Consider the following 15,232-nt stretch of genomic DNA (forward strand, 5'->3'; position numbering starts at 1 on the left):
CCAGCCGGGAGACGAGACGTGGAGGCAACAGCCCCACCTGACTCACGGTGTGTTCGGCACCGCCCGACCCCCACTCCAACCAAGAGGGATGACGGGCCCCCAGCCCCGAGGGCACAGGCTGGGCCCCTCGGCCACGCACCGTCCTTCAGGATGGTCTCCCGCTCCGTGCCATCGATCTTCTGGCGCCCGATGAGGTAACTGGTGGTGTCGGCGAAGTAGATGAAGCCGGTCTCGGCGTGGAAGTCCAGCGCTCGGGGGTTCATGAGGTTCTCGATGGGGATCATGTGCTCGTCCGGCACCTTGGCTCCCATGTCCATCCCGCGGATGATGCCCGGACGCCCCTTCCCGTACACCAGGAACAGCTCGTGCTCAGGCTCTGCGGAGGGACAGGGACGGCCGTGGCCACCAGCCGGGCCAGGGCAGTGCCGGAGGGGTGGCACGTGGCACTGGGGCTGTCACGGGGTCACCGCTACGACTCAGAGGCCGGGAGGAGGCAGTGACCGGTGCCCACAGGGAGTGCAGAGCCCACAGGCAGCCCAGGCCCCGGGCCCTCGCCTCCCACGTTCCCCCCAGGATGCCCAGCACTCACTTTTGCAGGACTTCCCGTCACTGCCCAGGCTGAACCCGGAGCGGCAGCGGCAGGTTCTGCTCTTGTGGCTGTTCCCCAGCAGGCAGATGTCGGAGCAGCCTCCCGGCTTCCCGAACTGATCCGGCTCGCAGGCGTGGCTCCGCACTGCAACACAAGGGGGCTGTGGCAGCCACAGGCACCAGAGCAGCACAGGGGGGTCCTGCTCTGCGTGGGGAGCACAGGGGGACAGGGACACGGGTCTGCAACCACAGGGACATGGAGATGCTCTCATGGCTCCTCCCTGGACTTTAGGGTGGCCCATTCCCCCCGGAGCTCCTGGCTGGTCAGTGAGGGGCTGAGCACCGCACAGGACAGCACAGAGATGGGAAAGGACCTTCCCATGGGAAGGATCCCTGTGGAGAAGCCAGCCTGGCATGTCCCAGCACACCGCCACAGTCACAGGGCCACACTGCCCCGTCACACCAGCCCACCCCTCACGGGCCACGGGGAGAGCGGGGCTGCACTGGCGGGACGAGCCCCGGCACAGGGACAGCCTGGAGAGCCCCTTAATCACACTCCTTCCCCATTCAGAAATCTCCTGATTAATTCTGTATTCTGGAAAATGCCGAGCAGGCTGCAGACACTAAGAGGATTTTAAAGGAGTAAATTGATTAAGTGCAGGAAGGTGCTGGGGGTGGAGTGGGCAGACAGGGATGGACACGGGGAGGGGACGGTGCAGCGCCAGAGCCTTTCAACTCCCTGGAAACCCCCTGGTGCCCAGGAGCAGCGGGGTAAACACGCAGGCAGCGGGGACTGAGAGTGTGTGGGACCATTAATATTTCAAGATGCCACATCTGCCCCCACGTCCCTGAGCTCTCTGTGATCCATCAATCACGTGGCGCAGCTGCCACATCCCTCACAGGAGGGGACGCAGCGAGAGCAGGGAATGGGGCACCCCGGGGTGCTCAGCAGCACCCAGGGCCTGGGGAGCAGGAATCACAGAATCACTGAGGTTGGAAAAGACCACCCCAGCTTGACAACCAGATCAGAGCACTGAGTACCATGTCCAGTCATTCCTTCAACACCTTCAGGGACGGTGACTCCACCACCTCCCTGGGCAGCCCCTGCCAATGCCTGACCACCCTCTCTGTGAAGAAATTCTTCCTGAAATCCCACCCAAGCCCTTGTCCAAGGACCCAAGAAGCTGTTACAGCCAGGCTGGGCCCCCACCTGTGGGCTGGCGCCGCTGGTGGTAGATGTGCAGGGCTCCACCCTTGTCCACCCGTGTCACCACCTGGTACTCGGTGCTGTTGAAGCGGTTGACGCGGATGACGCTGGTTTTCTGCTGGGCGTTGGCGTTGTCAGAGTTGGTGGCGTACAGGTAGTTCTCAAAGACGGTCAGTCCGTACAGGTGTTCGATCTGGAAGGCACCAGCATCCAGGAGGAATTCAGGAGTTAGGAGAACCCGGTTCCGAGGTGTGCAAAACCCCTGATCCCGCCTCTTGTCCCCATTTCACTCACGGCACAAGACCGTCCCTGACAGGACCACGCTCAGTGCTCAGCCCCAAACCCACTCACCAGGATGCCCTGGATGATGGTGTGCCTGTTCTTGCCCTCGTAGTCCACCACCTCGATGTAGTCCAGGTAGGCATCGGCCCAGTACACCAGCCTGTTCACCAGGTCCAAGGTGATGCCGTGCGGGAAGACGATCTTGCTGTCCACCAGCTTGGTGCGGTTCTGCCCGTCCATGTCACAGCGCTCCACCTTGGGGATCTGCCCGTAGTCAGTGAAGAACACCTTGCTGTGGGAGAAGAGCAAAGGCAGGAGCTCAGAGCCGGGATGGCCCGTTCAGCCCCAGAGGAGGGAGGGTGTGGACAGTACATGCTCACACCAGGAGGCACAGGGGTGGCCGGGGTCTGGCCCAGACTCCCAGGGGAGCTTCAACCCAGATGTGTTGGTGTCACTGGAGGAAGTCCAGGGCCCTCCACACGTACCCATGGGGTTGTATAAGTTAAAACACAACCTGAGGCATCTGCCTGGGCACCCAGGAGTCGTCCTGCCTGCGGCAGCAGCTCCTGGCACCACTGCCCAATAAGGCACAGCCAGAGATGGGGATGGGCACCACCACCACAGAGCACAGGGGACTTAACTCAGTCCCCTGTGGGGCTTCTCTGCACCTGCCCTGCTCAAGGCTGGAGTCTCTCTCCAGATTTCCCTGCAATATTTATTTGTCTATATAAAATACTCCCAATTTTCTGCTCAATAACACCAGCTTTCTCCATCCAGGCAAGGATGGAAGTGCCAATCTGGAAAGCAGGAGGTGAGGGGGGGAATTTCCCTCTTTGCTGGTTACTGCACTCTGCCCACTGTGGCCTCAGCCACGCCAGCTCCCCACTCCCAGGGCCCAGCAGCTGCTGTGCGTGCCCTGAGCTGCTCCAGTGATTCAGCAGCCCGGCTTCCCCAGCCCTGGGATTGTGCAGAGGCAGTGCCGGACACACAGGCACGAGGAGGAGCCGTGCAAGGAGCCGACTGTTTCAGCTCCCAAAAGCCGGAGCAAAGCTGTGGCCACGCTGTGTGGCACCAGCTGGGAGCAGCAGCTTATCCCGAGCGGGGCCAGGGGGGTCCTGCAGGACTGAGCCCTGCGGAGCCGCTGCCGGGGCAGGCGGAGCGGGAGGTGTCCCTGCAGAGACGGGGGCTTGACACGGGCAGGTACAGGAGACCCCCGAGCCCCAGAGGGACAGACCACCCTTGCCAGCTGTCCCCAAGGGCAGTGAGTTGCCAGGACTCACCCCATGGCTGGGTCCAGCGCGATCCCCTTGGGATTGTAGAGCTCCAGGTCCAGCAGTGTGACACAGGTGTCCCCGTTCTTGTTGCAGACAAAGATCCTGTCATCGATGTCGTCCACGAAGTAGAAGTTGCCCGTGAGCCAGTCGATGGCCATCTGCTCCACGTCTGGGCCAGGACAGGGGTGAGGGGGGTTAGACAGGGAAGGAGGGAGCCAGGAACCCCCCCATGGGGGCCCTGATCTGTCCCAGCCCACTGGGGTCACAAGCACCAACACAGCTGGGGAAGGAGGCCGCGGGAGCCACGAGGGCACCAGGACCTGCACCACTCCAGGGACCTGCCCTGGTCACCCCACATGGAGCCACGTGGCACCCCCAGCACCCCCAGCACCCCATCCTCTGCTCCCCAGGCACGTGGGACCTGCTGCCCCCCAGGCAGCCCAGTGACGAGCCGGGGAAATCACACACAGCCAGGAGAGCATCCAGGACAAACAGTGGGAGAGCATCCTGCAGGAACACCGGGAACACATCCCACAGGAACACCAGTGGAGCAGGGGGAAGCTCTGCAAGGTGGGTGCCAGAGGAGGGGGGTGGCAGCAGGAAGGGGAAGGGGCTCCAGCCACAGCACTGGGATGTCCCACAGCAGTGTGACAGAGGGGGGGCCGTGGGCAGATCCCACTGGGCGAGGTGGGAGCGGAGCTAATCCGGAGCCGCAGGGACACCCTGGAGCCTGGAGCAGGTGAGAGACAGCACCTGGCACGCAGCGTGTGAGCACTTAATTAAACCAGTGAAAGCCTGTTAAATCGGATAAACCCAACGCACCCGAATTCCTGCCTTGCCACCGGGTCAGTGCTCAGCCCTGCTCAGCCCTCCCTGCACCCGCCAGGGCAGGGGCCGGGGTGAGGGGCTGCAGGTCTCAGAGATGCCAAGTGCTTTGGGTTAGTGCCCCCCAGGACCCCGTGCCCCCGGCACGGCAGCACCACAGTCAAGGCAAGGTGGAGCAGGGACGGGGGCACAGCGACCCCCCAGCCTGGGCACCCCAAGGCCAGCAGGACCCAGACAGCCCCGGAGGAGCAGGGCCAGACACCACTGAATTATTAACCAACGCAGCAGCTTGGAAGGGAAAACATGAATCAAGCCAGGGCGTTTTGCAATGCCCCACACCCCCCCTGCTCGCGGGGCTCACCCCGGGATGAGACCATGGGATGAGCACACAGAGGTCTGGGGGTGCACAAACCCCAGCCCCCCGTGCCTGGGCTATCCAGGCCAGCTCTCTCAGCCCTTGTGCCCAGGTCACAGCCCTGGGGATGGGGATGGGGACATCCAGCCGGGGGTGATGCCCACAGTGACCCCCCTCCGGAAGGGCGAGGCCGCGGCGCCCGCAGCCACCACCCGGGGTGAGGCAGCTCCTCAAAAACAAGTGGAAACAGCCCGAGCCAAGGAATGAGCATCAGCCCCAGACCCACGGCCGGCGCAGGGCTCCCGACGTGCCAGGGCCAGCGCTCGGGCTCCTGGGGCTCCTGGGCCAGCTGGGACCCCCAAGCCCCCCAAGCCCAGCTCCTGGGGCGATAGAGGGGTTTGTGCTGAGCAAAAACCACCTAAAAATGTGCACTGGGGTGCCAAGAGCCACCCTCTGCCCCTGAGATGGGGCTGCCCGAGTCCTGCTGCCACAACCAGCAGCCCCAGCCCTCCCCTGCACTCCCCAGCACCCCAAACCCCCCCCGACACGGGGAGGGGGCGGCAGGGCCAGGCACAGCCCTGCCAGGGAGAGAAACACTTCAGCAAAGGGATGTGCAAGAATTCCCAAAAAAAAGCAGGTCTTGGCTGGCGCCTGCGTGGCTGAGTCAGAGTCACAGGACCGGGGGAGGGATCCAAGCAGGGGCGGGTGGGGAGCGTCGGCGGGGACGGCGCGGGGGCCCTCGCCCCCCACCCAGGGCTGGGGACCCCCGGGTTCTCCTCCCGGAGGGGGCCCAGCCATCGCCATCACCCCTTTCCCATCGCTCTCCTGCCTCGGCAGCCACATCCTGCCGAGCCCGAGCTGAGTCCAGCCCGTCCAAGGGGGGACGTTCACCAACACTCAAAGAGGAATCTGGAGGGAAAACGGCCAAAACAAGCCACAGACTTCCAGCCCTGCACTGCCCTCACACCCTCCCTGCCACAGCTCCCCCGGGGACCAGAAGGGTCCTGGTGCCCCCCGGGGGTCTCTGGCCCGGCCCCTGCTCCGAGCAGGACAGGGCCGGGGGCTGGGGGTGACGCAAGCACTTGCTCCTCTCCAGGGCTGTATTTTTGCAGCTGGAAAGCATTACCCTCCTCAAAGGCTTTTGTTTTCCAGCTTTGCTCCTTCTCTCCCTGCTCACCATCCTCCCCCCTCCTTCGCAGGAATCGCTTTTTGTTATTATTATTTTTATTATTATTATTTTCAGCTCTTTCTTGTAGCCTCAGCTAAACCTGGATTTCCTCTTGAACTTTCGGTGGAAGCTAATTTAGCAAATGTCTATTTTTAACCCCCGGTGTTGGCCTGCAGAAACCTCCCCCCCTCCATCTCGGCAGAGGGGAGGAGTGGGGGGCACAGACTCTCCCCCCTTGGGACCCCCAGGAGCAGAGTGCCAGAGTGCCAGATCCCCCCAGGGAAGGTGCCACGGCCACCCATGACCATCAAGACACACCGTGGACCCAACTGGGGGGACCCAGCAGCGATGACCCTGTCCCTGGACATGGAGGGGTCCTGCCACGACTTCCACGGGAGCAAGAATTTGGGGGCAGCGACCACCCCCTCCTCCCGCAGCCCCCGTGCCTCCTCCCCAGCAGTTCCCATCCTGGAGTCAATCCTGCTCCTTGCTCAACCCCGGCGGGGCGTTGCGGGCGGTTGCGACATGCCGAACTCATTTCCCAAGATTTATTTATTTGGGAGTGTTTGGAAAGGAGCTGGTGGGGGGCAGAGAATGGGGGATGTCGGCTCTTCCAAGGCTCTTCCCGGGAGAAGCAGCCAAACAAGCCGGCGGGGCCGGGGGGGTCCACGCTGGCAGCCCCCCTGGGGGTGAGGGGGCCTTCCCAGCAGGGAGGGGGGATGGAGGGAGCACCCACAAGGTCACCAGCGTTGGGGGATGGAGGGAGCACCCACAAGGTTGGGGGATGGAGGGAGCACCCACAAGGTCACCAGGGTTGGGGGATGGAGGGAGCACCCACAAGGTCACCAGCGTTGCTCAACGCGGGCGGGTCGGCAAATTCAGCAAAGCCTGAAACCCACCCGCACAGATGTTTCCTGGTTTCACACCCACCACGGCCCGATCCTGACCGAGCTGGAGCTGCCACCAGATCCTCTGCGTCACACTGAGCTCGGATCTTCCCCTTTCACAGAACCCCGGGATGGTTTGGGTCGGAGGGGATCTTAAAGATCACCCAGTTCCACCCCCTGCCATGGGCAGGGACACCTCCCACCAGCCCAGGTTGCTCCAAATCTCGTCCAGCCTGGCCTTGAGCACTTCCAGGGATGGGGCAGCCACAGCTTCTCTGGGCAACCTGTGCCAGGGCCTCCCCACCCTCCCAGGGAGGAATTCCTTCCCAACATCCCATCTAACCCTGCCCTCTGGCAGTTTGAAGCCATTCCCCCTCATCCCGGCACTCCATGCCCTTGTCCAAAGTCCCTCTCCATCTCTCTTGGAGCTCCTTTAGGCACTGGAAGGGGCTCTAAGGTCTCCCCAGAGCCCTCCCTTCTCCAGCTGCCTCCAGATCAGAGGGGCTCCAGCCCTCAGAGCATCTCCGTGGCCTCCTCTGGCCACATCCTTCCTATGCTGGGCCCCCAGAGCTGGATGCAGGGCTCCAGGTGAGACATCCCACCCAAAGAACTCCTTGACACAAGTGGGTCATCGACCCCACGCTGCCCTCGGGAGCCGCAGCCAGAGGTTCCCCCTCCCAGAGCCCGACCCACGGAGCACCTGATTTACCCCTCTCCCAGTCGAGCACTGCAGAGCTGTGGGGTTTTTTTTGGGGAAGGAGCTTTGCTGACCCAGCACATAACTTTGCTCTGCATGAATCAGTTGCTGTGCAGTCTGCAAACACATCAATTGTGGCCTGACAGGAGGAGGAAGGAAACGCGCAATCTTCCCTCAGATTAAACCAGGGATTTCGACACCGACCCCAGACAGCTGCGAGGGGCACGGGGGGATGAGGGGCACGAGGGGGACGAGGGGGATGAGGGGGACGAGGGGGATGAGGGGGATGAGGGGGATGAGGGGGATGAGGGGCACGAGGGGGATGAGGGGGATGAGGGGGACGAGGGGCACGAGGGGGATGAGGGGCACAAGGGGGACGCAGCCACCCCGCAGCTCCCCCGGGCTCCTGCCCCTTGAGCGAGGAAGAAGAGAAACCCACTAAAGCTGTGGAGGTGCAACGAGCTCGGGAATCAGCACATCAAAAAAAGCACCGAATTCCAGGATCGGCGAGGTTGGAAAAGCCCTCCAGGATCACCGAGTCCAACCTGTGCCCAATTCCCGACTCATCACCCAGCCTGGAGCACTGAGTGCCACGTCCAGGCCTTCCTTGGACACCTCCAGGGATGGGGACTCCACCATCTCCCTGGGCAGCCCCTGCCAATGCCTGACCACCCTTTCCATGCAGAAATTCTTCCCGAAATGTGTTCTGCTGAGGAGCATTTTCCCCTCACCCCAAAATCAAATCCTTGTTCCTGTTCTGCCGAGGAGCATTTTCCCCTCACCCCAACACCAAATCCTTGTTCCTGTTCTGCTGAGGAGCATCCCCCCCTCACCCCAGCACATGGGATGGAGAACAGAGCTGGACCGAGCTCCGCTGCCAACATCTGCATGTTGGTTTTTAAATAAAGAATAATAAAGAATAAATAAAGAATATTTATGTCCAAGAGCATCTGCAGCGACAGCCCAGTTCTTGCTCCAGCCAGCCACAATGGATCAGCCCTGACACGAACCCCAGTTGCCTCGGGAGGCAGAGAGGGAACCGTGGGGGCCACAACCCAAGCGACAACACCCCAGAGCTGCCCGTCGGTGCCGCGGCGGACGCGGAGATCCCACCCCGAGAGCAGCGTCCCCTGCTCCTGGCACAACCCGCCCCACGGGGCAGGGGGGGCCGTGGCCAACTCGCCACCCAGCGAGACACCCGGGCGGGCGCCCCACGTGCCCCCCGAGCCGCCGGCACACGCGGCCCCGGCGGAAAAACAGCTTGGAAAAGTCGCCGAATGTTTCGGCTCAGCAAGGCCGGCGGCGGAGGAAGGGAGGCTCGTCAGGAATGCGGTCCCCAGGGCCGCTCCAATACATGGGTTTCCTACTTTCCTTTTTATAGGGAATGATCCGTTTGATACATTTACATAATACCATAATCTGGAGGAATTTCTGCCTCTTCCCTCCCCAGACGTCCTCTCCCCGGGAGAACAAGACCGTCTCTGTGACGGCCCCGCGCTCCGTGGGTAAACACTGCTCCTGGGGACAATTTTCCTTAATTAGAAGTATGTTAACAGGACGGGCACGAAGACAAACTCCCGCCCCGAAGGGCGCCGGACGGCCGGACAGGCACCCAGTGCCCCCGAGGGTCCGGCCCGGCCCCCCCTCTGCCAGGAACAGCCACCTCCTTGTGCCCGAGCCGGACGGCGGAGGGGACGGACACCACCACGCAGGGCCACCGCCGTCACGTCGGCCTCGTTCCCTCAGCAAACCAGGCTCAAAAATAAATAAATTCACCCCCCTCTGCTGAGACATTTCACTCCGAGGAGGAACCGCTGGGTGGAAGCCGGTGGCCCACGTCCAGGGCGTCTGACTCGGCACTGGGACGGATCCCGGTGGCTCTGCACACACTCACACAACATTCCTGCACAAGCCAAACATTCCCCTGGGGGTAACACAACCCCCCCTGGGGCTGTGCAGCCCCCCCAGAGGGACGTCCCACCTTGGGAACGGGCAGAGCCCCGATGGAAGGTGCTGGAGCATCGTCCTTCTCCAGGGAGCTCTGGGCTGTCAGCCCACGCTCTCCATGCCTTGGAGCCCTGGTACAGCACCACGGCTGCATCCAAAGGGGAACCGTGTCCGAGAGGCCACCAGCACCTTTCCAGACCCCACCGACACAGCCCTCAGCTCCCCAGGGTGGGGACACCCCAGAGCTGCCCCCTCCCCGTGTCCTGGCTCAGCCCTGCAGCATCTCTGCAGAGGCACCGGAGGTGGGAAGAGCAGGAACAGGGATGGAACGAGCTCTGGGCTGCGTGGAGGGCAGCCAAGGGACCGCTAATTGCTCTGCCTTAATGAGACCATTCCACGGGTACAAATGTTCCGCAGAGGCCGAGGGAGGGGCAGGGCACTTGGCTTCCTTCTGGGTGAGAGGAGAGAGACACAGGCTCGACAGGAACCCGAGGACTGTCACTGGGGTGATTTGGGGGCGGGGGGATGAGAAAGCAGAAATGGGGCCAGTGTGGGCAGAGAGGATCCCGCAGGGCTCGGCCGGGACGGACACACGGACGTGTGCAGGGACAGACACCCTCCTGTCCATGTGAAATCAAACCCATCCCTGGGCACAAGAGGATCCTGATGACTCGGGACATCAGTGTCACCCTTTTGTCTCCAACGAGGTGGGAATGCAGCTCCTGAGACACCTCAGGGGTGGCCACAGGGAGACAGAAGGGACGAGTGGGGGAACCAAGAACACCCTTCCTCACCCTGCCACCACAGCCCGGGGCTCTCAGTCCCCTTGGGGGCTTTATTCCTGTCTTCTACAAGGGGAAACCCCAGGTAATGGAAGTCAGAGGTGCTGGGCAGAGCTGCAGCGAGGTCCAGAGTGTCTCAGTGGCAGATCTGCCTCCAGAACAAACAGGGACCAGCAGGCTCTTCGTTAACAGACTGATTAAAATCATCATCGTGGTGTCGTCCCTCTGACACAACGAGCTGGTGTGAGGACCCAGACAGGGACACAGCTCCAGCCCTTGCCCTCACTCAGCGCCTGCTCTCCCGTGTTGCTGCAACAAGAACAGCCATAAACAGTTAAAAAAACCCCAACAGAGAGGAACCAGGAGATGAAGTTACCAATCATCCTGCTCTCCTGCCAAGTGAGTTCACGTCGGAGCCTCTTTCTTGGCCAGGATGAGGCAGCAAGGAAGAAAAATAGCTTTCCATGCAAAGTGGGGGAAGAAATGTACTCGGATTCCTCTGCAGAGCAGCATCGCCCTGAAATCAATCTGCCCCAGCGCCCACAGCTCCTCTGCCCGCTGGCACCGGGCCAGGCCAGCAGTGACAGGGCTGAGATGGAGTCAATGAAAACACCCCCGAGACGAGCGGGCTGGGATTGATGCTGCCCAGGAAGGCACTTTAACAGTGGCCAGACTGCCAGCGTTCAGGGTTCGTAACGCGCTCGGGATCAAATGTCCCGATATTTCAAACCCCTTCCCGGGGGCTCCTTTTATAAAGGAAAACAACAAACCTTAAGCCGAGAAACAACAAATCACGGCACCTCTGCAGCCCGTTCCCAGCAGCCCCACACTCCTCCTGTGCTGCTGAATCCCTGCCTGGGAGCCACAGTCCCCACGGAGCTGCGGGGTTGGCACTGCGGGGACATCAGGGGACCTGCTCCACGACGGGGAGAACTGGGCAAACGGAGAAAACTGGAGCTCTGGGCACCTGGGCTGCTGGGGCAGGGATGGAGCAGTGCCAGGGTTGGGAAGGAGCAGTGCCAGCACCAGTGACCTGCCAGCACAATAAATGCATTCCCTGGCATCGCTGAGCTCCTGGTTCTGACCACGCAAAAAGCCACGGGAAAGGGGAAAAAGAAAAGGAAAGAGCAGGAGAAGGTGAAGAGAAGGGGAAGGGGAAGAGGAGCTGCCCTGAGAGCCACGGAGAAGTCCAGGGCTCTGGTTCCTGACACGTGTTCTCTAGTATTTTTCCACAGTCCCAGCAAAGGACTCCTGCCTTTCCCTGAATCCCAGTGTCACCCGATCACACCGCGCCGGAGACGGGGATTTAACGCCGCTGTCGAGGCCAAGAGTGACCAAGGGTTGGGCTGCTGCCAGCTCACAGTGGCCTCCTAAGGAGGGTCCTGCCCTCCCTGCACGCTCCAGGCAGGCGTTCCCCCACCTCCTGGTGGCACCTGTGGGAATGGGCACATGAATCCAGTGGGAGGTGGCACAAATCCCCCCACAGACCGGAGCGCTGCTTCCCTCGCTGTCCCCGCCTCGGGGTCCACAGCTGAGCTCAGGGCTCCCCAAGGATGTGATCCCTGTCAAAGGGCCCCAGGATGAGGGGACACGAGCAGCAGGATAAGCTGGGCAGCCGGGAGAGCTGGGGGAGCAGAGAGCTCCAGCCGGGACACGGGATGCAGCAGCACAAGAGCCCGGAAGCAGATTTTAATTATTATTTTTTAGTGCACTGTTTGGCTTTGAAATTCCTTGGAAGCCCAACTCCAAACAAACAAGGACATTGTCTGGGGAAACACGTGGAGGCTGGAATCTGGTTGAGAAAACCCACGGGATCACAAAGTCCCTGGAGTTCAAGGATCAGCCACCGAGCACGGAGGGTCCACGGGGACCCGTCCCTGGCCCGGGCTGTTGCTTCAGAGCACATCCTGCCCCTGCCCCACACCAGAGGGGCTCGGGGCTGACAGGGGGTCCATGGCAAACCCCTGTCCCCGTCCTGATGCTCCAAGTGGTTGGAGCAGCCACCAGAGCCGAGGGATGCAGCCTCAGCATCCACGTGCCTCCGTCCTTGAGCGCGAGCGGACGCGCGATGCCTGCCAGGATCCTCCCGGACAGGAACAGTACTGGATTGTCACAGGGAGCGGAGGAGAGGGAGATTGGGATGGGAGGAAGGATGAGACAAGTTCCCCTTGTTACAATTCAGCACTGGCAGGAAGGACAAGCCCTCCCCGTGCCATCGCTCGTGCCTCATCCTCCTCACGGGCCGAGCACGGAGGGACGCCGGGCTCCCGGGGCTGGCAGGAAGGTGCCACTTCCAAGGTCCCTGCAGGGATGGGAACAGCTTGGACCCCTGCCCCGTGAGGGGCCGTGTTGCCCACCTGCTCTGGCCACTGGCACCAAGCCCCACACATCCCCTGGAGGTGCCCAGAGTCTCCCCAGCCCATTCTGACTGGTGAGAGAACTAATCCAATTCCAACGTGAAGTGGGATTTTTTTTGTAAGAGAAATGGATGGAAGGCTTTACCAGCCTCTGATTTTTAGTGTGGCCCTGGAAAAAGCCCTGGGGGTAGGGAACCAGCCAGCTCAGATCAACTGAGAAAATCAGTGCCTGTGACAAATGTCCACAGGCAGCGACGTGGGAACCGAGGGAGCGGCAGAAGTGCCGGAGCTCTCGAGCCTGCCGAGAGCAAAAGGGTTTGGGAGTGTAAGGACCAGGGGAACAGCAAAGCTCCGGGTACAGCAGGTCATGCCAAGGCCTGTTAACAGCCTCCATTTAACACAACTCCCACAGCACAAGTGACACTAATCTCTGCAGGAAGGGAGCGGGGCGGGGAGGCAGGGGAGCGATCGGAGCCGCCGCACATCCCACACCTCCCCTGGCAGCTGGAGCTGCTGCTTTCCAGCCCCTCAGCATCAATCTCCCCCCATCAGATGCCAGCTCAAGCCCCATTAGCAGCAGGCACCAGGGAGGCCCCATTCCTGCTGGGAGCAGATAATGCCATAAAGAAGCAAAGAAAGAGGGAAACCACTAATTGGATTCACGGGTCTCTCCAGTGTCCTGCCTGAGAGTGACATTATCTCCTCATCCCAGTGCCCAGCACTGGACTCAGCAGCGGGGGAATTCATTTCTCCACCCCCTTTGTGCCGAGGAACCAGCCTCACCCCGAGGGAGGCTTCAGAGAGGAGCTGGAGGGGCACCAAAAGCAGAGACCTCCCTAAATCCCGGGAGGGGAGCGGGGAGCTGAGCCCTGGCCTGCCCGATTCCACGCTATCGCCTCCGAGAGCAAAGGGTGAGGCCTCTCCCTAAAAATACACACTGCCCTAAAAATACACAGGGCGAGCTTAAATTAACCGTGCACACACCCCCGTGGCAGCCACAGCCGGCTCAGCCCAGCCACATGCAGCCCCCGGGACCCCCAGGACCCCCAGGACCCCCGGGATTCCCGGGATCCAGCCTTGTGCCCTTGGCAGAGAAATGCCCTCGGCCCCGGGATCCCCCCGGGACCTTCCCTCGTTCGCAGAGATCGGTTCATCCACGTCCCCGCCAGTCCCGCTACTCTGCACTGGCAAGGAAGGTGCTGGAAGCCCACAGGGATCCCTCCCCAGGCAGAGGCTCTCGTGGGCCTGACCTAGAGAGCACCGAAATCCCAGTCAGTGACTCTCCTTCCCGTTCTGCCTGTGGAACTGGGAGCAGCGAGCCCGAACGGGAGACGGAGCTGTAACCACACTCGTTCCGGCCACGGAGCCACGAGCGGAAGGGAAGTGCCACCGGCCACTCAGTGACTCACACGGTGCCCACAGAGGCACCTTTGGGTTGGGAGTTTGTTCTCAGTCACTTTTTGGGGTGGAACTCGGTCGCTTTTTGGGGTGGGACCAAACGACGAAGCAAAAACCGCCATCCCCAAACCTGCTGCACAGGTACCGGCTCCGCTCCTCCCTGCACCCCTTTCCCTCAGATCCTCACACAAAGAAACCACAAAACTTGCTAGAAATAATAAAAGGGAAGGCCAGTTCCTGGCTCTGTGAGAAGCTGCCTCCTTCCCAATCTCACCCACGGCAGTCTGGGGACACTCAGGCATCACAAGGAGACGGGGGTGGGGGAGCAGGAGCAGGATCCCGAGGGGAGCGACCACTCACGGTGCAGACTCAGGGAGATGTTGATGGAGCGTTCCTCCACAAAGCCCTTCAGGTTGGGGATCTTGGCGCATTTGAGGACGGTCTGGGAGGCACTGTCGCCCACGTGGACCCAGCACACCGTGTCCTCCACGTAGTTGAAGTCCATGGCCGTGGTCTGCTTGGCACTGGTGGGGGTGATGTTGGGCACGGGGGCCCCGCTCAGGTACGTGGCCAGGATGTTCTGGGAGTTGGCGATGAGCAGCACGGGAGGGCGATCCACAGGCTCTGGGGAAGGGGGGGAGAAGGGGGGTCACGGCAGAGCACCCGAACCCCACACCAGCCTGCAGCCCAGCCCTTGTGATCCGGCCGAAACACCCCCGTGGCACAGGCGAGGAGGAGGCGGTGCAGGACCCTCCTCTGGGAAGAGCCCGACACGGAGAGCCCAGAGCAGGGCCACGGCCTGCAGAGCTGCCCCGAAGCACCACGCTCCTCCTGCCAGGGGTCTCACCGTTCTTGGCTTTGCAGGATCTGTTGTCTGGCTGCAGGAGATACCCCTCGACACAGCTGCAGGTGTAGGAGCCCTCTGTGTTGGTGCACGTCTGGCTGCAGGTCCCGTACACGGTGCATTCGTCAAAGTCTGGAAAAGACAGGAAAGACCCCGAGGTTTGGACCAGCAAACCCCCCTCCTTGGCTGCCTGAAGGTGGAATGAGGCTTCCCCATTTTCTCCAAGGTGGAGCTGCAGAGGAGGGGACGATTCTCAAGACCCTCACATTTGTCTTACAAGCAATTGAAGGGACCCTCAAATTGGCCTCCTGAGGAACTGAAGGGACCCCCACACCCAAGGCCACCCCATGACAGGACAGGCAGCCCCCAACTCTCTGCTCCAGCATCAGCTCCAGCAGGACAAGCCCTGCCTGGCCACTGAGCCTCCTCACGGCCTCGTTACCCACTGAGCCTCCCCCCAGCTCTGCACCTCCATTCCCACTCCAAATCCCTCTAATCTGCAGCTCCCAAACCCCCAGCTCAGCCATTCTTCTGGCAGATAAAAACGATGCATCCCCCAGAGCTCCTGCCCCAGAGCTCTGACAGAACCAGGAACAGCCCCTTCCACTTCTGCAGGGGGAC

At 61.7% G+C, this 15,232-nt stretch overlaps 1 protein-coding gene across 2 annotated transcripts in view; it reads right to left on the reverse strand.

Moving 5' to 3' along the window:
- Window positions 1–15,232, reverse strand: part of LRP1 (LDL receptor related protein 1) — a 74,388-nt gene that overhangs the window by 38,014 nt on the left and 21,142 nt on the right. For both annotated transcript variants that reach the window (XM_027727335.2, XM_027727334.2), the window contains exons 5-11: window positions 14,615–14,743; window positions 14,128–14,391; window positions 3,358–3,520; window positions 2,147–2,369; window positions 1,799–1,988; window positions 590–733; window positions 140–376 (exon numbers count right to left, since the gene is read on the reverse strand). In XM_027727335.2, the coding sequence (XP_027583136.1) occupies window positions 140–376; window positions 590–733; window positions 1,799–1,988; window positions 2,147–2,369; window positions 3,358–3,520; window positions 14,128–14,391; window positions 14,615–14,743 (1,350 nt within the window). The remainder of the gene's footprint in view (window positions 1–139; window positions 377–589; window positions 734–1,798; window positions 1,989–2,146; window positions 2,370–3,357; window positions 3,521–14,127; window positions 14,392–14,614; window positions 14,744–15,232) is intronic.

Source organism: Pipra filicauda, unplaced genomic scaffold (assembly GCF_003945595.2).
Source record: "Pipra filicauda isolate LSUMZ 115617 unplaced genomic scaffold, ASM394559v2 scaffold640_size194452_pilon, whole genome shotgun sequence".
Classification (NCBI taxonomy): domain Eukaryota; kingdom Metazoa; phylum Chordata; class Aves; order Passeriformes; family Pipridae; genus Pipra; species Pipra filicauda.